At 36.5% G+C, this 23785-nt stretch overlaps 1 protein-coding gene across 2 annotated transcripts in view; it reads left to right on the top strand.

Annotated features, from left to right (window-relative positions):
* pard3bb (par-3 family cell polarity regulator beta b) overlaps positions 1-23785 on the top strand; it is a 416763-nt gene that overhangs the window by 83863 nt on the left and 309115 nt on the right. For both annotated transcript variants that reach the window (XM_065292869.2, XM_065292868.2), the window contains exon 4: positions 9347-9524. In XM_065292869.2, the coding sequence (XP_065148941.1) occupies positions 9347-9524 (178 nt within the window). The remainder of the gene's footprint in view (positions 1-9346; positions 9525-23785) is intronic.

Here is a 23785-nt window from a genome sequence, read left to right as displayed (position 1 = left end):
TGCAACCGTTTTTTTTAAGCTAAGTGATTTGGTTGCTATAAAACTTCTGCTTGTTTATCAGTCTTTGAATGATGTGCCGGTTGTCCCAGCCCTCCTACGCTGTGATTGGACGGCCGAGTGAGAAGTGACATTGAGCTGAGCGTTTCACCCAACGTTTAAATTTTTTTAACTCGAGTTGCTCAGTGCTAAGCGGGAGCTGCCATTTATGAAAAGCGCTGCGCCTCTATAGAAGACAATTAAGAACATACGCCAGCATCCAGTGTACAAGCTACCTAAGTATGTGGTTTGTTCTGATCCCTGACCTTGAACAGGAGCTGTTTAAACTGAGTCTCAAAAAGAGCTGGTCAGAAAATCGCCTGCACAATAATGTCGGTTCTGTGATTAGTATTTCACCATCACCTGCTTTCAGTGTTAATTTTGAAAGGAGATTTTGAATTAGTCTTAGTCATAGTCTGAGGTAATGCATATAAAAACACAAAGTTGTTTACTTATTTTGTACAAAACTCATCGATCTGAAAAGCGCTGTGTACCTAATTGGCCAGCTTATCTTTACGTTGTGATTGACCTGAATGCCTCTGACGTCAGCCAGAAATGTGACGCTCTTTACCATCTTTGAAAGATTCACTCACAATGCAATGCCAACAGGAGTTAACTTACAGGCTGAATCCGAAGCGGGAGGAATTATGATAATCTCGGTCTTGTCTACATCACCAATCCAAGGAAGTAAACTGTTACCTACAATCTGTGTGTTTGTTGTAGTCCAAGAAAAGAGATTTATGTTGGAGATAATAACTCGCGTCTTCATTTACTTTGGGGTTTGTACCTTTTGCATATCGTTAACATGTACTAATACACATTTACACACCAAAGGAAATGTAAAACCGTGAATTGGACGATAGTTGCTCTTAAAGTGTGATTAAATGGCTTCTTTAGTTCTAAAATATATAAATCATTTGAGTTTAATAGTTATCTGTTATTTTCTATGTAATAACATTGTGGCAGATGTTTTGGATGTTACACATCTGTGAAAAACCAGCTTAGTCATTTTTTTGTGATTTTATTGTTTTCTACACAAAAGTATCTTACATGTAAAGAACATTCTGTGCTGATATCTTTTATATAGTAAGGTAAAAAGATGTCCTAGATTGAAGTCAATGTGAAATCAGTGACTGAAATCAAACCTTGATTCTCCAGATCTCATAATTAAATTATGAGACTTTAGTCTGGATTTCACAGGCAAGGTCACATTTGGTAATGTAGTGTATGTTTACTCGATATTTGTGAATTGTGTATGTGTTGTTGTAATGGGGATGAATTGGATCCTGTCTCCTCCCATACACAGGTGGGCCCTCACTTGCATTTGCTCTCAGTTGCTGGTCCAGCCTGTTGTATTGGAGCCAATGTTCTGCTAGATATAAATGAGACATCACACACACAAAGAGGAAGAGAGAGAGAGCAGGAAAGAGAAATATTAGTGGAAGAACCTTTGCTCTCTTTCCTGTCCTCTCTCTCTCTCTCCTGTCCTCTCTCTCTTTCTCTTCATATCTTTTCCAGGGTGAGCAGATTGATGACATTTCTAAAGCTCCACGCTCTCTTCTCCCTCTGGTACGGAGGAAGTGCTCCTCTCGTCTCCTGCTTTGTGAATAAATCACAACCCTTACACGGTGATCATGCACTGGCCCGTGTGTGTGTGGGTGAAGATCTGTCAGGAAAAGCATTGGGTCTAATCAGAAATAAGGGTTTTAGTCTTGGGAAAGGGAAATGATAGCAATCAGTGATGGATGGATGGGTGGGAAGCTCTTGGTTGACGGTCGGTGAGGATTGCATTAAGAGCTGTTGGATTTAATGCTGCGTTCCATTCAAGGTTTGAAGTGAAAGGTTCTTGAAATCTCTTATCATCATATGTGGAGTTGTAGTTGATCAATATATGTTTTTTTTTCAGAGTGTAATTTTTATTGTTGGCATACTCTAAGTAGGGGCTTTTTAGAGCAATATGTGGGTGGAATATGACATCTTAAAGTCACCATGAAATTTAAATTGAAAACGCACACTTTTTGGAATATTGTGGTATTGTTTACAAATGACTTATCTGTGAGCTTCATTATTATTTTTTTTATTCATGTGCCCTCATAACATTTAATCAAAAATGCAAATCTCCTCCCCTTCTCAAAACAATCTCTCTTTACTTGGTCATGAGGAATGGCGCGAGGGCGGGCCAGGAAAAAGATTGCAGCAAATAGTAAAATTACCCAACTTCCAACTACCCAATCAATTCGTTATTGAAAAATTTTATGTCCGGCCCCACCTTTTTCTCATTTCAGAAGCCGTTTCACTCGGCTATACATCACTACCGGAAAAATAAGACAGTCGCTACTTCTGTTAATTGTGACTTTAAAGCGTTTATTCGCCCAATAATACAATTTTGATGTAGGTGACATTGGGTCCAATTTATTAATCTAACGTTGAAAAAAGCGTAAAGCATTGGGGGTTCACATTTGATTCATGAAATATTGGTTTGCCGCCAGTCTCATCGTATGAAAGATTGTAGGATGATAAATGTGGGAAAACTCATAATTTTAATATCACGTCCAGATAGATGCTTTGTGTTGTGCCACATTACCACATTGGGTGTGCATAATATCTGCGAATAATTCAACGACCTGTTGTCAATTTTTCCTTACATATAATCTACTGCAGTGTTTCCCAACCAGGGGGTTGGGGGCCCACAGGGGGAGCCTCAGCAGATTTCCAAGGGGACCTCAAGATGACTTAAAATAATTATAAATTGGACAAAATAAGCTAAAACATGCAAAAATCAAGATGTTTTTTTTTGCAATTTAGTAGCAAATATACATCTATCTAGTCTATGGGGGTCCTCCTAAATATTGAAAAACAGTTGGGAACTACTGCTCTTCTGTATCCTCTTGGCATATATTATATGTTTATTAAATTCTTGTGCTTGAAATCCAAAGCAGATTAATTGGCATATATATTTGTCTATAACTTAAACATGTTTAAATTCAAAATATAAAAAATCGCTAGTTTTTTGGGAATGGAGTACACTCTTAAAAATAAAGGCATGTGCTTAAAAGGTTCTTCAGAGCAAAGGAATAGAAAAAACTGTTTTAGTTCCTTAAAGAACCATTTCTTTAAAAAAAAAAAAACTTTTTTAACTACAAAGAACTTTTTTGAAACTCGAAGGTTCTCCACAAAACCGTTCAGCCAAACATGGTTCTTCTATGGTATCATAAAGCACATTTCATGGTGGCAGCTGCACGACTGTATAGAAAAAAAAATGTAATAAATTCGAGGATAAAATATTTTGATTCTTTTTTGTCATTTATCATTCCAGGGATTTTTCACAGAAAGTATAAAATTTCTGTCGTCTTTAACTCGCCCTAATGTTGTTTCAAACCTATGTTTGCTTTCTTCTGTGGAACACAACAGATGTTAGGCAGAATCCGATCATTTTGGTCGCCATTCACTGTCATTATGAAAAAAGTGAATGGTGACTGAGGCTGTCAGGTTTCACAGATGAAAGACAGTCATGCAAGTTTAAAATGACATAAGGGAAAGTGATGACAAAATTTTGACGCCGAGATCTCTTTAAGCCATTGAGATCTTCTCCTTCTTCCACTTTCTTGCACATTGTCACCCTGTGATCATTCGTAAAAGTTATGGATGAGACGTTTAAAGAAATGACAGCCCTTTAACTCTTTCTCGAAACTCTCTTCGTAGCTCTTACCGGTTCATTTCTGTTCAATTATAGCTTCATTTCTCATTCTTACTCTCTGATTTTTCTCTGAATGTCACACTGTGTACTGTTTATTTATGTTTAGCCTCCTGCCATCTCTCTCATACAGGAAGCCTCTGGTTTTACCAGCAAACTCCTCTTTCATTTATTCACTGCATTCAGGCCTCCACATACATCTACAGTACATACAGACACGCATGCATGGAGTCGCCTAGAACAGCAATGCTGTCAGTCATCTAGGTGCAGTGTCAGTGACCCTGTGAATGGATTGAGTTTGATGTATATAACTGCTGGTCAGACAACCAGACTTTACAAACACTGAGCTGAGTGAATGGATGCCATTGCACAGTAAGATCAACCTGATACACGTTAGCGATGCTGGGCTCATTAGATCTCCTCTATAGTGTCCTGATACAGAAGGTAATAAATTGCACTATGTGTTGTATGATTTACATTGAAAGTGGTTTAGGTCGTTTTCGAATATTTGCTCATTTCCAGTTGCTGTGTTTGAAATTGCTTTTAATTTCTTATGTGACCCTGTCTGTGAAATCCAGGGTAAAGTCTTATCATCTAATGATGAGATTAGAAACATCAAAGTTTGTATTTAAACATTGATTGAAAACATTGACTTCGAACTTTGACATGACTGTACAAAGTTAATTTTAAAGATATCAAGGTTATATTTTTGCAGAATGTTCTTTATGTAGGATGATCTTATGTAGAAAACCGTAAATCACAATAAATGACTTCAACTGGGTTTTCATAGGCAGGGTCACAGAAAGTGTAGTACACTATATCAGGTGCGCTTTCAACACAAAGGTCATGGGTTTAATCCAAGGCACACACAGAGTGATAAAAAATAAATGTGTAGGTTGAACGCACCGTGAATTGCGTTGGATAAAAGCATCTGCCAAATGCATGCAAAAATACATTAACGCCCAGTGCAAACGAGACTCAAAATAATCTGTTGATTTTGAACATACAGCTATGATTTATACATCATTTAAAACAATAATGTGTCTGTTTTTTGTGTCTACTCCCAATAAAAACAAAATGTTAAGAAAACAAACATAATGCGCGTTCTGCTCTCTTTGTCTCAGTAAAGTCCTTTCAGAAACGCGTCGCAAAATTAACTGTTACTTTGCGAATACTTGTCAGACAAGCAAAAGTTAAATGTCTACATCAGTGGTCTCCAACATGGTTGCCCACACAGAGTCAGTGAGATGCCGTCAAAAGAACATTCTATTAACTCCTTCCCTGCCATTGATGAGCTATCTTGTGAATTAAGAGAAAACATTTGCATAAAAAAGTGTTCCTGATTAATTTTTATGTTAATCTGCAATACCACGATTACCCACTAGATGGACTTACCCAATTTATGAAAAATCTAGAGCTGGGCATAGATTAATCTAGATTAATCTCATACAAAATAAAAGTAATTTTTTCCATAACATATGAGTTTGTGCTGTGTGTAATTATTATGTATATATAAATACACACACATTCATGTATGTATTTAAGAAACATTTACATCTGTATACATATTTATTTTAGGGCTGTTCCGAAACCATTTTTTGAGCTTCGAAGCTCTAGTAGAAATAAAATCGAATATTTGAAGCTTCGGAAGGAGGGGCTGAACATATTTTTCTCTTTAATAAAGGCAGGAATCTCTGTGTGTGTGTGTGTATGTGTGTGTCTGTCTGTCTACAGTTTTATTATATGGCGGAGGTGTTGCTGCGGACCCAAGGGAGTGTAGTGCCTTTTTTTCGTGCAATATGGACATGTGACACGTTTAGAATTATTAAACTTTAAAAATACTACAGAACAGCGCAAGCGAGAACAACATTAGTGAAACAAAACACAAGAGCAATACTTTTAATAAGGAAGCCTAACATTTTTCTAACAAACAAACACTCCCGTATCAGACATTAGCAGCACAGTAATTACTGACAACGTAAAGGGTAGGCTATTTAAATAAAACAACGAAAATAAATGAACGAAGTTCAACAAACTGTAATAAAACGGTAGCATACTTTCAAAATCAAGTTTATTTACTAACACTTACACCATCCAATATGCTTTTTTCATCAGCAGAACAATAAAGAAGATATTTTGCAGAAACCCCAGAGCTCCGTCATGCAAGTCAACCGATCCGCATACTTTAAGAGCTAAAGCATATATATCCAATACAAAAGTAATCCCCCATAACTCTGTGTGACATATTGACGTCTTGTGAAGCAAATCAATCAGTTTTTGCATGAAACTGAACGTTATTTACAACACTATTAGCGTGAATGCCAAAGCAGGAAGCGCGCTTTCCGTTTGAGGCGATCTCTTCCACTGGTGGCGTTTGGTGGCTGTTGGCTATGGATGTTGGTCTCTCTGCGCCACCTACAGAGCGGGAGCGTGAAGCGCACTTCCTGCTTGGCAAAAGCTCTGCATTAACGCTGAAAAATATTTATAAATATAATCGAATCTCAAAACTGAAAATGTCAACCCACGGAACGAATATTCGAATATTCGAATTTTCTGGTCCAGCCCTAATTTATTTATATATTCTTAATTATATATAAACAACAAAACAATATTTAAATAAAACATTTCTTAAATGTGTATATATATATGTATGTGTGTTTAAATATACATCATATTTACACACAGCACAAACTCATATATTATGCAAAAAAATACTTTTATTTTGTATGAGATTAATAGATTAATCTATGCCCAGCCCTAGAAAAAACTGAAGCCAAAATGTTATTGACAAATTTTAAAATAACATTTCACCGTTTTGTTTGTTTTTTGTTTGAAAGCAGAGGGTCTGTTCTTTCATTTGATATATTTTTCAAAAAAAAAAAAAAAATCTTGGAAGGCATTTTGTAAAACTTTTGTGAAAATCAGAAAAAATGCTGGCGGGCAACTTTTCAAAAAATGGCTGGTGGGGAATGAGTTAATAGCCTTAATTTTAATCTTTGTTTATTACATATTTTTATATTAGCTTGATTTCCTTTATGTATGTTAACATTTTAAACAATACCACATTTCAACAAGTAAAATAAAATTAACAAGTAAAACAAAATGTTTTGATAAGACTATAATAGGGGTCTTTAATTAAAATAGCTTGAGGTCCAGTAAATGAACCCTCCAAGCTGAGGTCCGGACAATTTACTGCACGTAAAAACATAAATTGACGGCTTTCGCCAGAATAAAGAAATTAGTGTAAATATTTGCTTTTATTGAACAAAATGTAATGTTGTTATGTATACTGAATAATGTCTTTTCATATGTATTTTCTCTCTTAACTCTTTCACCGCCAGCGTTTTTAAAAAAAGTTGCCAGCCAGCGCCAGCGTTTTTCATGATTTTCCCCAAAGTTTAATGCCTTCCAGAAAATGTTCTTCTTTAAAAATATAAACATACAATATACCAAATGAAAGAAGAGACCCTCTGCTTTCAAAAAAAAAACCCGTTTCATCCTACCTTCAGTGGTTCTTTTGTATTCAGCTATTGAATATGGGTAGGTTTCTGCAAAAACACCACATTTTGAGCAAAAAGCAGAGATAATTCCATTTTTGTGGAATTTTCATTTGTGGAACTTTTCATAGAGATCCCATTCAGAGCGATCTTTAAAACAGACACGGACATGCAGCCGCTTTCCATAGGGAAATACTTCCGGGTTTAAAAAGTTGCGGAAGGATAATATTGCGGAAAGACGGAAAATCTCGTCATTGGCAGGGAAGCGTTTTCTCTTGATTGATGAGATATCTCGTCAATGGCGCCGAAAGAGTTAAATTCCATAAAAATGTAAATAAGCTCAAATGAAAATGAAATAAAACAGGTTGAACTGATTTTAACTTAAAGATGGAAGCATAATCTTTCTAGTTTAAAATTTCTTTATGTATATTCATATATATACATTTATGTGAACTTGCATACATTAATCTGACTGAGAACTTTAGTGGGAGAAATGGCTTTGGCCTTTCCAGCTAACACTTAAATTTTTTTTCCGCTCAGTTCATGTTTTTCTTTTCCATCAAAAAATGTTTCTCATGCCGCATCCATGCACTATTTCCCCATCTGTAAAGGGCTTGTTATGCTTTCCTAAAATCCACTGTATTTTCAGTAAACACTCTTAGGCTCATTGTTGGGTTGTGAGTGAGTGAGGACAGTGTGGGTCACTCATACTGTGCTTTTTAGTTCATTTAGTTTTCGCACCCTTACCTCGTACTGCTGAGGGTACGTTTCTTCAAAGTGTCTATGTTTAGCTTTGTAATGGCATTTAATGTTACCACTTTTGACAACCGAGCAAATGAGGAAGAATAAATGCGTATTTTTCCACCCACATCCAAAAACTCTGTTTTCAGCACCAACTTTCCTAATTTATGAGAATGCTGTTGTTTTTCAGTCATCGAAAGTTGTATTTGTCTGCGCCGCTCTCTGCTCTCTTCACTGCACATCTGTCTGTGACTGTTCGCCGCATATTGTTCCGGCCGATGCAGCACTCAAACCTGGGTCGAAAAAAGGCCTTGCGGTCCTGATTCAGACCGGAGTCTGCCATTTGGTGACCCCTGGACTATATCAAAAAAGTAGCCCTTCAGATTGTTCTATCCATTGTGTTAGCCCTTGCTCACAAAAAGGTTGGAGACCCCTAGTCTACATAAAGCTTGGAATGTCTACTTTTAAATGATATAAATTAAAATCAAAAATAAATATTCCCACTTTGTGTAAACTGTATGAGAAAAAGGAGAGGTAGTGTCTTTCTCTTGTTGCTCCACAACCTGAGATGACCTGAGATTGCAGTTTGTGCTGCACACAGTGTTATGAGACTTTTTCCTGAATATGTTTTTAGGCAACTGCAAGAAGCACAGTACAGGTCAAAACTTTCCCAGAGCCCCAAAAGACTCTCAGAGGATTAAAGGTGTAATGTAGGTTTTTAGTGGCATCTAGCAGTGAGATTGCGAATTGCAACCAACCTCAATTTCGAAACACAATGAAAAGAGTCAACGTAGGGACGAAACGCGGTCTGCTGAACAGTTTGTCCATTTATGGGTACTGTAGAAACATAGTGGCGACTTCCATGTAAGGGGACCCGGGGTGTATGTAGATAAAAACGGCTCATTCCAAGTTAATAAAACAATACAGTTCATTATGTGAGGTCTTTATACACCCCTGAAAATATACTTATGTTTATTAGATTGCATTTCTGTCAAGAGATCCTTCTAAAAGTTACACAGTGCGCCTTTAAAGTAAAACATTAATCTGTAATCATTCAAGTCATTATTTAATGATGTTAAAATAATATAGATGTAGAATTTTTCTGTTAAATTTTATTAACTTAGAGCTGATGATAATTTGATGGATAATTAAAAATTAGGTATTACTTGTAGGTAATTTCTTTGTCAAAACCTAATCAATGAATGTAACTGATGACCCTATTACTGCTTTATGGGACGATTTTGCTTTGGATCAATTTTACAGTGTGTGTAATGTAACCCATCAGATTTTAGAGCAGAAATTATCGATATTTAACCATCCGTTGTTTAATTTATAATCCCAACACTATCTGAATCTTATTATTGTGTTCGTCTTTCAGCTGATCGCTGTGTACGAGGAACAGGAAGCCCAGCAGGGGACCGCCGTGAGTCCCAGGAATGGACCAGGAAGCTGCTTAACGGGACAGTCCAGTCCAGAACCGTACGACTCTGAACTTGCCTGCTTCCAGCCAATCAAAGGAGGAGAAATCGAAGTCAACTCCTCTGCCCTCAAATCCAGTATGTATACATTATAAAGAAAGTGTCAGAGGTAATGCAAGTAAGTTAAAGGTCCAGTGTGGGTTTTTAGCGACATCTAGTCAATTTCCAAACCCTCAATAGAGAAACTTCAGTAGCCGCCACAGGTTCAAACATGTCTTCGTCTGAGACAACATAGGGACGAATTGCGCTCTGTATAACAGTGCTGTAGAAACATAGCGGCGACTTCCATGTAAGGGGACCCGCAGGGTATGTAGATAAAAACGGCTCATTCTAAGGTAATAAAAACAATACAATTCATTATGTAAGGTCTTTATACACCAATGATAATATAGTTATATTTATTATATAGCATTTTTGTCAAGAGATCCTCTTCTAAAAGTTACACAGTATTTAGAGGAAAATAAAAAACTGTAAAGTGATGTTTCAGCATTACAGAAATAGTCTTATGATCAAACGTGTGTCTGTGAGTTAATGGTGAGTGAAATAATAGACTGTCGCTATGAGAGATGATATTATATGCCGTGTTTTCAGCTTGAAATGCTCAGACTCGCTCATGTGGCCGTGAACAAACCTCTGCGAAATGTTCCCACTATAGTACTCATTCATATTAAAGATAATATCAATTTTAATACACACTTCACCTTAACCAACTCATCGCTCTCGCTCTCGCTCTCTTTCGTATCTTTAAACTGTAATAAAATCTGCCTGAAAAATTTCACCCTCAAACTGAAAATCGTTGCAGGTGAGAATTATGGAACTTTTATATTCAGAGCTTCAGCGTTTTCATTTCATTTATTCAGTGCAAGACATTTTCTCTCGGTTCGAGCAGATGTGAAACGCTTCGATCTTTCCAGTGCTTTACTACATCACCTCAGGGGATCTTACGTTTTTAACCATGTGTTTTTCATCTGAGCTGGTTTCACCTCTGCCTGATGTCATGTACACCTCGGCTACATAAAACACACCCCTATTTCATCTAAATGTCAGAAAGTGGGTGATTTAAAACATGTTTACACACCAAAATTAAAACTCTTGGTAAAAAAGCTGGGGAATTGTATGTACGTATACTGTGCAAAAGTCTTAGGCCACCATGCTACCATTAGATTTGTTGTTTTTGCAATGTTATAGTGATCATATATAATTATTTCTCAGTCTCTTTTTTAGAATACAACCAGAAAATACAGGAAATGTGTATGTAGTATTAAAAACAACATAAGTATAAACTGAAGTGTTTTACGGGGTAAACTCCCCTTCCACTTGAGCAATAGCAAGCATCTGCAGGATCTCTTAAACCTAAATGAAATTATATCCTAATTTCTAATTCTAATCGAATGACTTCAGGACTTCAGTCTTCTCAAAAAGCTCAAGATGTGTTTCGTGCCAAGAGAGAAATAATAGATTGTCGCTATGAGAGATGATATTATATGCCGTGTTTTCAGCTAGAAATGCTCCGATGCCTGAAGAGGACATTTAGTTTCGAAAATTGTTTTGTTTTTAATTTTGTGTACATATTTCCTGTATTTTCTGTTTGTATCTTAAAAAAAAAGTGAAAAATAAATACGGATGGACATTAAAACTTTGCTAAAACAACATAGCTGCTGATGGTGGCCTAAGACTTCTGCACAGTACTGTATGTACATAAGTTATTGTAAATCTGCCTCTTTGTGTTTTAAGTTCAGTTGTAAAAGCAGACACAGGGACTTGTAATGTTTAGCTTGCTGGATAAGTTGCTTTTTCTTTCACGAGTCAGACATTCCAGAGACGTGCTCAGGTTTCTGTGTCTCTGCATGAAGGTGGAGGTGTCAGTTAATGGAGTGATCTTTTCCTCTTTCATTCTCCACAGCTGTAAATGTGCCGTTTGTCACGTTGACGGACTCTGACATGCATCTGTATCTGGATCATTTGTTTAAAAGAGAGATTGCACTTACACTTAGACTCCCTCTCTCTCTCCTTCTCTCTCTCTCACACACACACACACACACACACACACACACACACACACACACACACACACACATATAAAGTTTATCTCGCAGGCCGGTCTTAGGCCTAGTCCCAGACTAAAATGCATGTCTGACCCCTCCTATTAAAAAAGAACTTACCCTGACATATATTCAAATATATCAGTGCCATTGTTTCGTCTAAAGATGGACACCAGTAATGTTTATTCTAAGTCACATTTATAAAACCTACTTAAATGTAACTTAACTAAGGTCTAATCCTGGTTTAAACTGAGCCTTGTCTGTGAAACTGGGCCTAGATATGCTCTTGCATTTAAATGCAACTTTATGAACTGCAACCAATAGGAACAAAATACAAAACCCTGGGTTCTCAAGATGCGTTTTTTTCTGCATTTTATTTAAACTGGGACAATGCACAAATTAACATTAACTTTGTATAAGAACAATGAGAGATGCATTGTGCCAGGTTCTAGCACAAGTGCTATTTTCCGCCTGTAGTCCCTTGGCAGGTCAGTAACACAATAGAATAGAATTTTAAAGGGGTAGTTCACCTTCAAATGTTACTCCTTGTTTCATAGACATGCCTTAAGGGTAGTCTTGGACTAAAACACATGTTTGAGCTGTCTCAACTGAAAATAAGTTGCAATGACAGATCTTAAAATGTGCCAGTGCTATTGATTTGTCTCAAGATACACACCAGTAACTATTTTTCTAAGGCATGTTTATAAAAGATGCTTAATTCTCTTATTTTAACTAAGGCCTAGTCCTGGCTTTAGCTAACTTTTGTCTGTGAAACCAGGCCTAAATGTTTTATCATCATTTATTCGCCCTTATATTGTTTAAAACCTATATACTATATATACTCTGGGGACTCCAAAGATTTATTTGACATCTTAAAAAAGTCTTGTGAAATGTCCCCTTTTAAAAGATCTGTACAACTCATATTGCAAGTTTTCTGAAGTGGTACAATAGACATGAAATGACCCGTTTTTTACTGGTTACCAAACATCTAAAATGAATTTAAAACTGCGTCACTGACGTCAAACACAAATGGTTCTCGCATTTCATGACCAAATGTCTTTGACAGCGTGTCTAATGCCCTCATACTTTATGTAAGAACGAAATTTCATTCACACAAAGCCTTCATTTAAGCTTTCAAGACTTCAGAAGGCTTATATATAGCTGTGAGTCAGACCACTTTAATGATACTTTTATGGTCCTGATTTATCCCATTTATGTATTTAATTGAAAATGAATGACTAGGAAATTCTTCACATTTGAACCTTTATCCACATTTAACCTTTGTGTTTCATGGAAGACAATTCACATAACATATAACAAGAGTAAATTACAAAATTTTTACTTTACAAGTATTTAACTCTTTCCCCGCCATTGACGAGATATCTCGTCAATTAAGAGAAAACGCTTCCCCGCCAATGACGAGATTTTTCGTCTTTCCGCAATACCGCTATTATCCACCAGGTGGCGCCCTTCCGCAACTTTTTAAAACCGGAAGTATTGCCCTATGGCAAGCTGCTGCATGTCCGTGTCTGTTTTAAAGATCGCTCTGAATATGATCTCTATGAAAAGTCCGTCATAAAAATGGAATTATCTCTGCTTTTTGCTCAAAATATGGTGTTTTTGCAAAAACCTACCCATATTCAAAAGCTGATTGCAAAAGAACCACTAAAGGTAGGATGAAACGGTTTTTTTGTTTGAAAGCAGAGGGTCTGTTCTTTCATTTGGTATATTGTATGTTTATATATTTAAAGAAGAACATTTTCTGGAAGGCATTAAACTTTGGTGAAAATCATGAAAAACGCTGGCGCTGGCTGGCAACTTTTTTTTAAAATGCTGGCGGTGAAAGAGTTAATAGGCGAACTTATAGGACAAAATGAGCCTTATCTGGCCCTATAGCTTATATATCATAGTTTGTTATAGAAAACAGATACCATCCCAGCATTTTCAATTGATTTACATGATGCGCTGACTTAAAAGTCAAAGACTTCTAAACACTTGCGCGCACAAAAGCCAACAACAAGGGATACAAGGGAAAGTTCACCCAAAAATGAAAAATCTGTCCTGATTTACTCACCCTCATGTTGTTACAAATCTGTATAATTTTTTATTCTGCTGAACACAAAAGAAGATATTTTGAGCATTATTGACTGCCATAGTAGTATTTTTTTCCTACTATAGAAGTCAGTGGTGTTTCTGTTTTCTGCTTTATTTGCAGATATTTTCCTTTGTGTTCAGCAGAACAAAGAAATGTATACAGGTTTGTAACAACATGAGGGTCAGTGATCATGACAGAATATTGACATTTTTATTTTCATTCATTAAAATTTTTGGTGAAAAGTCCCTTTAAAAGTACAGATAGTACACAAGCATATTGTGAAAACGCCCCTAAAACTGCATTTTTTTTTGTTGCAGTTTAACCCTGCAGTGGTCTGTCATTATGAAACCACCTTCTAAATCAATGCACACATAAAGACGCACACCCTGGTATTTCCCGGCGTACGGCCCGACCCGCCTTTCTAAGTGGATTATTCCTCCAGTCCAAATGAATGCTGAGCGTTCAGCCATCCATGAACAGGAAGAATACACGTCCTCACAATCCAATCAGCCACCTTTCATTGAGTTGTATGATGACCTGTGAAATCCTGCTACCAGAGCTGCACGCTAATACTGTTTTATGCTCTATAGGTTTGTTTTATTACTCCAATTAATTCACAAAGCAGCAAGGCAAAAAAAAAATCAATTTCAGCGTTTTGAATGGATTGCTCACCGTCTCTGTGACTTAGCAGCGCAGAGGGGAAATTTAATGTAGGGTTACGCTTCAAGGCCTGAAACATAGTCTATGCAAGTATGTAAATGCAGAGGATTCTAGCTATGCGAGCTTGATTTGAGATGCTATTTACAAAAAGTGCCAGAACACATAAAACAATGCATATGCAGATTGCATTCTCAGTAAAGCCATAGGGGCGCTGTTGTGTACATCAGTGAAAACAGACCTCTCTGGTTTTCTCTCTCTGATTAACTTCCCTACTTTCTACTTCCATCATTGTATACAGTGACAGAACATATTGAGTTAGATATTGTCATTGTCATGTGACCCATATATTTATCAACCTATGGTGTACAGATGGTAAAAATAGTTTAAGTGTTATGTTTTTTTTAGGAGTGGGGCTTTTGTGCCTTTACTTGGATAGAGTGGTGGAGAATAGACAGAAAAATGTTAGGTGGAGTGGGATCGGCAAAAGACCTCAAATACGGGAATCCCATTTGGGTTGCCGTGAGCACACTGATGCTATGTGTCGCCGCACTTACCATGGGGCTATCGGCACTGACAAGTGTTGTTAAACAAGTACAATTTAACCATGAGGAATACATTTCCTGGTACATAAATCGGATGCACTTGTGAAGTTTTTCTGTATTGTTAATGTATTAACTTTTTTTAATTTGGCGACTCCACAACTTCCATTCGATGCATACCAACAAATCTTGATGAAAGTAATAGACCATCTGTGTATTTCTCACATACTTTTTTCCATACTGAGCTTTTGGACATACTATACATTGCTCATGCTGATTTGCGCCCATTATGTAGTATGGAAGATTTTAGATGCAGTGTAGTAGTTTGAAGGGAGTCTTGCTAAGCTTAGTTAAAGCTAGTTAGCCTGTTAAGATGTTTATGGGTAGTTATCTAAATAACAACATATCATATTTTACTCAAACGGTTTGTTATTGCCTCAGTAAGAATCCATGAAGTGCAACAGTGAGTCAAAAAGTTAGGAAACATTATTAAATCTTTTTTGTTTAAACCTGGAAATAATCAAAGGGTAATCATTTTAGGCTTTTTAAAATGTTTAAAGCGAAGTTCATGTAACTATATTTCAATTTGTTTCCTGAAACATTTCCCTATGTTTACAAGACTTTGTGCTTGCAACGAAGTGTCTGCCCTGAAGGAAAATATTTTGTGCCGGACTTGAGGTTTGCTGGGGGCAGAAGTTACAGTTTACATGTTCAGTCAACATGTCTGATCTCATAGATCATTTTTATTTGATTTGAAGGGATGTTGTTTTGGCACTGTGCGTGTTTAACACACATATGTTTGTAGTAGTGCTGTCTGCTTTGATACGCAGGCCCAGAGGTCTTCTGAGACCAGTAGTGTCATCTGGAGTCTGTCAGTAAGTAGACACACATAGACGCTAGTGAACAGTTTCTCCATGTTGCTTAGATGTCGTACTGTGCTTTACAAGTGTCGATCAGTTCATTTTGGCACAACTGTTAGGCTGTCACCCTGCAGCTCTGTGCTGCGGTCAAAATATTAAGGTGTGAGAAACATCTGTGCATTTTTCCTGTATGACACTACTTGAATTTTGCTCATACGATACAATGATCAAAATAATGGTTAATGCACATGGTCTAATTTTGAGCTACAGGTGAAAGAAAGCATTAATAAAAAGCAGTTTTCATAAAAATAAATACATTAAGCCCTCGTCTAGTGATCCCAATGCTCTAAGTAATCATTAAACATCTAACTGTTGGTTCACACCAGCTGCGTCATAGACTGTATACTACTATAGTGAAATTTAATTTTGGTTTTATTACAGTGATGACCAGTTTGGAGCCTTACAACATCTGGTCACTGTATGCTTTCATTGGATGAATATTATCTTTATTTCTCTATGAGTTCCACATATAAACAAAAAAAATCATAAAATTAGACGTGATATGTGTATAAATTATGACATTGTCGAGTGTTACCTTTTATTTGTTGCTAATTTCATCTTGTATATGAAAGGAATACTGTTGTAGTGCTGCAGACATTGGTGTGGTTGTTCCATATTTGTTTAATTTGTAATATGAGCTCCTGTAAGGGTGAGTTTGTGCTGTGTGTATGTGTGTATTGATACTCACATTTTAACATTCTGCACATTGGTTATTTGACACCCATATGCTTGAGTTAAAGCCCAAAGAGTTTAGTTGAAATACTTTAATTAGTTTGTCACACTGGAGCGGTTGTTAGACAGTCCTCATCACTCACTGTTCTCACTTTCAACACTAAGTTGGAGAAATGTTAAAATTACTTAGCATTTTTCAGTGGGAAATAGTTGGGATGTGAAAATTGGAAATTCTTCTCATTTTGAGAGGAGGTGACATTGTTGGGCTGCTTAATACTTGCAAGTGCAAACCACAACTTATGTGCACACTGCACAGCTAAAAAGTTGGCGAATCACGCGTCTCGGCTGGTTCTTTTTAATGATTCGGTTGAACAATGAGGTGAGTGATAGTGTCAAATCAAACAAAACAATGTTGTATGCAATCTATACCTCCTAAAAGTGTGGACATGCTTGACTGGAATATTTCTCATTTTTTTGTTTTTTACTCTTATGACATATTTTACATATTATGAAAATCAGACTGATTGATTTGTCTCAAGATACACACCAGTAACAATTTTTCTAAGGCATGTTTATAAAAGATGCTTAATCATCTTAATTTAACTAAGGCCTAGTCCTGGCTAGCTAAACCTTGTCTGTGAAACCAGGCCTAAATGTTTTATCATCAATTATTCGCCCTTATATTGTTTCAAACCTATGTGGCTTATTACTGTGAAATGTAAAAGGTGAGTTATTTCTAAAGAGCAATAGTATCAATCATTACCTATTTTTTATGTATAATAAAAGTAAATGGGGTTTGGGGTTGACAGAGTCCAAAAATGATAAATAACATCCTAAATGTATCTTTAAAGGGGACATATCATGAAAATCTGACTTTTTCCATGTTTAAGTGCTATAATTGGATCCCCAGTGCTTCTATCAACCTATAAAATGTGCAAAAGAATAATCCAGTAACTTAGTTTTGGTAAACCATTCTCTGCAAGCATGTGAAAAAAACCCTTGTGATGTCAGAAGGGGATAATACCGCCCCTTAATCTGCACTATCCAACCACGGCACTGCCTTTAGTGCAGAGATCAGCATTTAAAAGGACACACCCAAAAATGGCACATTTTTGCTCACGCCTAGAAAGCTACTGTATACAAAATTATATATATGGCATTTTGAGCTAGAACTTCACAAAAAAAACTGCAAAAATGATTTTCAAGAAAAAAAGTTTTAGTATTTTTGTCTTGTTTTCTGTAAAAATATCTAAATATATTATTCAATTAAAATCCTTTTTTTGATAAGCAAACCGAGCCAAGAAAATAAGTCTTTAGACCAAAAATATCAAATTTAAGTGATTTTGTGCATAATACAAGCAAAAAATCTTCCAATTGGGTAAGCTAATTTTTCTTGATTTTTTTCACCAATGATTTATTTTACAACTTGAAAAAAGTATTGTGAAATGTCCCCTTTAATAGATAGATTTGTGAAGAGAGGACAGGAAATAATATGGGCACTATCAAAAATAAGGGCACTAAACCAATATTGCGCAATATGTCAATGTGGAGCCCAGTTGGCTACTGGCACTGACGTTTCTCATGATCTTAACCTTTTGATATTGATGATCATGCTTTGAAATTAGTTATTATAAGGCATAATGTATTTAGACATTTACAATAAAAGATGAAATTCAGTACACATGTTTAAAATAAAGCTTACTATGTACATGTACAGTCAAGCAGGTGAGACAAGAATATGAAAGCATTGTGCGTATATAAAATAAAATAAAGTGTTTACCTTTATAAAATTGTTATAGGAAATCGCTTCTATACAATACATTATAAAATTAAATTTAATTTACGTTTTTTTAATCTTACAGGTTATAAAGTTTATTGTAGGGTATGTAGGCACTCATGATATTCTGTTATTTGACCAAGGACTGTCCCAGAGCATTATGACTTACAGGAAAAACAACCAGTCCACATGGTAACAACAGTTTACACCAGTTTACTCTTCTTCAAGGGCCACATTTTAAAAATGTAAATATAATGAGGGCCCCAAACGTTTACCCCTATTTTACCCTTTAATATATTTTTTACTTTTACCAATATTGTTTATTATATATATATATATATAAGTCTACAGGTCCTTCACAATACCAGGTGTTCACATTTAAAGCAGTGTGTCTGTGTCAGTCAACATCTTTATTACTATGACTTCGAATCTGCTAAATTGTTTCCAATTAAGTGTACCGTATGCATTAGACATTCAGCCTATGGTCCGTTGGGATGACTGTCGGATGCTGAGACTAAAGTTTGCTTAAGTTTTCAGGACGATGTCTCAATTCATTTGAGCTTCTCCATTCCTTCCCTTGCTGACTTTATCTATAGCCTCAGAGTCTCTTTGTTGGTCTTGGATTGTGGGTAACGTGTCCCTCAGGAGCTGCTGTTCTAAATTACCTTTGCCGTTCTTAACCTCTCCCTATTGGGCCAGAGTGCAGGTCTTTCTTTTCCATTTTGACCTTGCTAAAGTGCCGACACTGATGTGCAGTGTAAACATCTCGACAGCGATCTTCCGCCTAATCCAAAACAGGCCGCGTGGCAGCAGAGTGTCTAACACAGCATTTGTCATGCTGTCAGGCGTGAGATGGGCCAGGGGCGAGACAGCAAGAGAAGAGGAGGGAATGCAAGCATACCATGGAAAGAAATAGGATAGCATGAAAGAAGACGACAGCGGGAGAGTGTGAGCGATTGTGATTTAGGATGAAGGAGAGAGGAAGTACATACTTTACCTCAGAGGTGTTTTTCCACTGTAGGGCATCTGGCAAGTGTCACCTGAGGCCTTGCGGTTCAGATCACAGTTTGGCCTTCACATGGAGCCCTGACAAAAGAGTTATCTCCAACAGAGACAAACCTGTGCACTTTTATCACTCTTGACATGTTTATGAATTTTTCCCTGACATAACTGTAAACTCTCATAGTTCCTGGAGCTCTATGATAATGTGCAGAAATCTTTATTCGTAAAACCAGTGTTGTTGGCTACATTTAAAGTGTGCACAAACAGAAGCTGGATATCCATTAAAGATTTGCGCAAAAATTTAACGTCATTTTCTAAATGTCGACAAAAAACTATTGCAAAATAACGTTGTTTTCATTAACCAATGTTATGCCACTAAAATGTAATTTTATTATCTATCGATGGGTCATTCTGAAAACCATTGCGATGGGTGTTTTTGATTTCATGTGGTGTTCTAAGAACCAACATGGGAATGACATCAAAATACCACAAAAGTGATTTGAAAGCATACAGAGCAGTCGACTCCCAATATTTTTTAGTTGACTCTCGTGGTATTTTGATGTCATACACTTGTCGGTTCACATAAAAATCCAACACACCTATTTTGTCTTGTCCTCCAACCAGATACCCCTCCATATTTAAAGAATGATAAGCTGCGCAATTTGAAGATATTGTAATGGAAATTTAACTACAGTATTGTTTTTACCCCAAAACAATATAGACATTTGCTTTAAGAAAAATAAAGCTGTTAACGGACACAGTCTGCTTTAAATGTGAACACCTGGTATTGCCATGTTGCATGTGGAGGACCTGTAGACTTCAACAAGGTCAACTTTAAAGCTACATCTTAAATAAATGTTGTAAATACAGGATCTCTATAAATCTACTGTATGTTGGGAGTCAGCATGTCTCTCCTGTCTTCAATCACATAAAGTCGATGTTAAGAGCACATTGATGTCTTTGTTTCATTGACTTTTTAGTTGTTATATATGTGCATACATGTGTTCTGCCAGAATGCAGAAAAGCAGTTGCCTTGTCGTTGAAGTGAGGAATTTATTAACCAATATTAAAGTGGTTGTACATCATGAACCCATTCTGTTACAATCATAAGCTCAGTCTTTTTTGAGGAAAGATCCTTTTTTTGTCAAAAGTTATTTTCGGACAAGATTAGTTTTACAGGGGGACCTCGGAGAAAATTGTGCTTTTCCGAGGTCCTCTGTGTTTTTAATTCCTTCTGAATCAGCCATGTCTGTGTTTTTTTCCTCACAACTTCTGTAAATTTCCAGAGCAATTTACCTACAGTTTTTTGTTGATCTCAGAAGTCCTCTGAGAAATTTAATCTCATTTAAATGCGAATGTCTGTGTTTGCCAGCAATAACTTTTGAAAATGCGTGTTTTGGCCAACGTGATCTAACGGAATAAAAAAATTAATCATAGCGAGCCAAATCTCGTAAACTGTTAAGACTTGTTCATTATTGTTAATGTTAATTATTGTTATAATAAATAAATTGTTATTCATCATGATTTTTTCATTTCTATGGGTTTATTATAAGCAGTCAGTTATATGAAATGTAGGCTTTTTTAGTAGGATTTGTATAAGTTATTTAGAATTAAAATATTTTGAGTTAAAATTAAATTCATAAATTACATTTTTTTTGATTGGACTTTCCACTTTCTTTGTTGAGGTGATGTGCTTTTTTAATAAAGAGTTTTGGGTTTTTACGAAACTTGTTAAAAAGTGAATTAACCATTTAATTTCAAAGATGATGATAATTTTTACTCATAAAGACATACACAATGGCTAATGCATAGCTAACGTTTTTGCATACAATTTCTTTTACGTAGTAAACGTACATAGCTGGTATATATTCTGCACAGTACTCGGTATGCTACAGTTTTGCTCTATTCCCAACATAGCTCTTAAGTGCCTATACTGAATGAAATTCACAAAAATGTAATAACAAAATTTCATTAAAGTCCTTTAAATAATTAAATCAAATGGAGCTGCTGTGAAAATGATTTGATTGGCAGCGTGATTGTAACAAAATCATCAAATGAAGTGATACTGAGATGAGAGCTCACTGAAGTGATGCTGATGCAAGTCCCAGCAATAGTGTCAGTCTTCAGTTAAATGTTTTTGATTTCATCTTTGAGATGAATGTGTTAAAAGACGAACCAGAAGCTTGTTTTAACTGTGCGGAATGTGAATTTCTAGAAAAAATGATATTGTGTTTTTCTTTTATCAGACACCTCTTCTTTAAAACACACTGAGGAATCTCTCTTCTGCACATGCACACGCTGCGGCCACCCTCTGTCACTAAAACACAGTTTGAACGATGAGATTGAAAGGAGCATTGATTTTTTTTTCATCAATAGCACCAGATTTAAGTGCATCCAGGGTGTTCTTTTAATCAGGATCAATACTTGACCCTACAAATATTTCTGACATATGTCTATATATTTTCTTTTGGTTCAGAGAGACCCCAGGGGTCCGATATCCAAAGGTCAGATCTCTTTTCTAGTATCACTTTAAAGTTTCATGATGTCCCCCACAGTCCGTCAGCTGCTTTAATTCTAGATGGCTTGTCATTGACATTGCCCACATACACAAGAATATTCAGATGATATTCATCATTTGGTTTTATTGCACTTTTGAAAGTGACGCATCCATGTTGTGCCAGTCTTGGTGAATGAGATAGCCAGCACTATACTAACTTCTACATCAGACATTTAAAGAATATAATAATTTAAATTATTTCATTGTTAACACCATCATTAGCTGCGTTGACATTATCCTTCAAATAGTCTTAGTCTTTTGGACGAAAATGCTTTTGAGTTTTAGTCACATTTTAGTCACTTACAAACTTGATAGTTTTAGTCAAGTTTAGTCGGCGAAAAAACAAAAAGTTTTGGAAATCGGCTTAGGTTTAACAAGTAGATACATGCAAAACCTTAAGCTTATGAAATGTGTCACAAGCCGATTGTCTAGTGAAATTTATTGTATATGATATGTCAACAGCGTGACTTATTAGTTACCTTTAAAAAAATATCAGCGTGGTAAGCCTTCAGGTGCCGCTGGAGGTTGGTAGTATTTTTCCCACCTAGTTTTTGGCCACATTTACCGTCGTTTCCCAATATGCATTCCGTTTTTCTTTCTAATGGATTATACCGAAAGTATGTCTATAAATAATCATGTTGTTTCCGTTTATTGGCGTCACCCCCATGATCCTTCGAACTCGCCGCAGGTGTTGTATTGTTGTGTGAAATCTGGTGTGCGGCATGGTGGGAGCCGGGTGGTGGCCGTACCCAAAACAAGGATAGGAAGCGGCAGCATTGCTGATACTTTTTAGCTAAAAACAGACAGATTTCACGCAAAATAGGCAGAAATGACATGCATTGTGAACGTCAGACTTATAATCATTTTCGTTCCGTCTTGTCTCGTCAACGAAAACTCGAAAGCGTCTAGTCATGTTTTAGTCCCCTTAGAGCCATTTTTAGCTAGTCTTTGTCGCATTATCATCATAAAAATGGTGCGTCAACTAAATCATTTCGTTATCGTCATCGTTGACGAAAACAACACTGATTTTTAACAAAGAACATATCGCAAAACTTCAATGTAAAGTTTTTTACATATACAGGTTATCTGTCATGTGTAAAAGCTACATGATCATTCTTTAAATATGGTGTGATATGTTTGATTGAAGGACAAAACTGGAGTACGAGAAAATAGCATGAGAGCAATTCAGGAGTTGACTGCTCTGTATGCTTTCGAGTCGCTCTTGCAGTATTTTGATCGTCTAATGCTGCGTACACACTAAACACGAAGCATCGTGTTCCTCGTTCTAGATTACTTGCGGGATTTAACTTTGTGTCATGTAAGTTTTTCACTTGAGTTTAATTTGGGCGAAGATGTGTTTGAGGTGTATAAAACGTTTTCCTGGCAGTCATCCTGTAAGTTCACGTCTGTTCGCGTCTTTGCATTGACTTTGTATGTAATTTACTTGCACATATTGTTGAATTCGCTTTTGGGGTGTGTGCTCCATAAGTCGAACACACAAACACCATAGTTGGAATTACTTATTACGAAAGAAAACAAAAGTACATTTTATTCGCAAAAGCCAATGTTGATATTTGAAATCACCTAAACAAATGCGCCACTACCCCAATAGAATCTGGACCTTCTGTTGATAGCACATACGCAACCCAGGCAATGATGTCGGTAAGTAGACACGCCCCTTACTGTGATTGGCTACAAATGTGTTTTGATAGTCGGCCCAACTCTCTTTTCCAAAGTGTTTTTCACTCCGCAGTAGTTTTTTGTCGACATTTCGAAAATAGTGCTTAAGTGCAAATCTTTAATGGAAACACAGCTATTGAATTAAGTTCTCTCCTCTTGTACACACAACCGGTAAGAGAGAAGGCAAGCGATACCTCATCATAAAGTGACAGATAGATAGAAAGATACATTGAGTAAAGACCCGCAGGTCTGCAGTTTTAGACCACCAAGCAGAACGTCCCCCTTGTCCCTAGTCTCCATCTGCCTTGATCCCCTGTGCAAATCTACACTCATCTTCCGGCCGACACACCATCCGTTACACTGTCATTTAATGGCCGCCGGCTCTCATCCAACCA

The sequence above is a fragment of the Paramisgurnus dabryanus genome, chromosome 15 (genome assembly GCF_030506205.2).
Source record: "Paramisgurnus dabryanus chromosome 15, PD_genome_1.1, whole genome shotgun sequence".
NCBI classification, from domain to species: domain Eukaryota; kingdom Metazoa; phylum Chordata; class Actinopteri; order Cypriniformes; family Cobitidae; genus Paramisgurnus; species Paramisgurnus dabryanus.
This window is presented reverse-complemented; position numbering and strand designations above follow the sequence as displayed.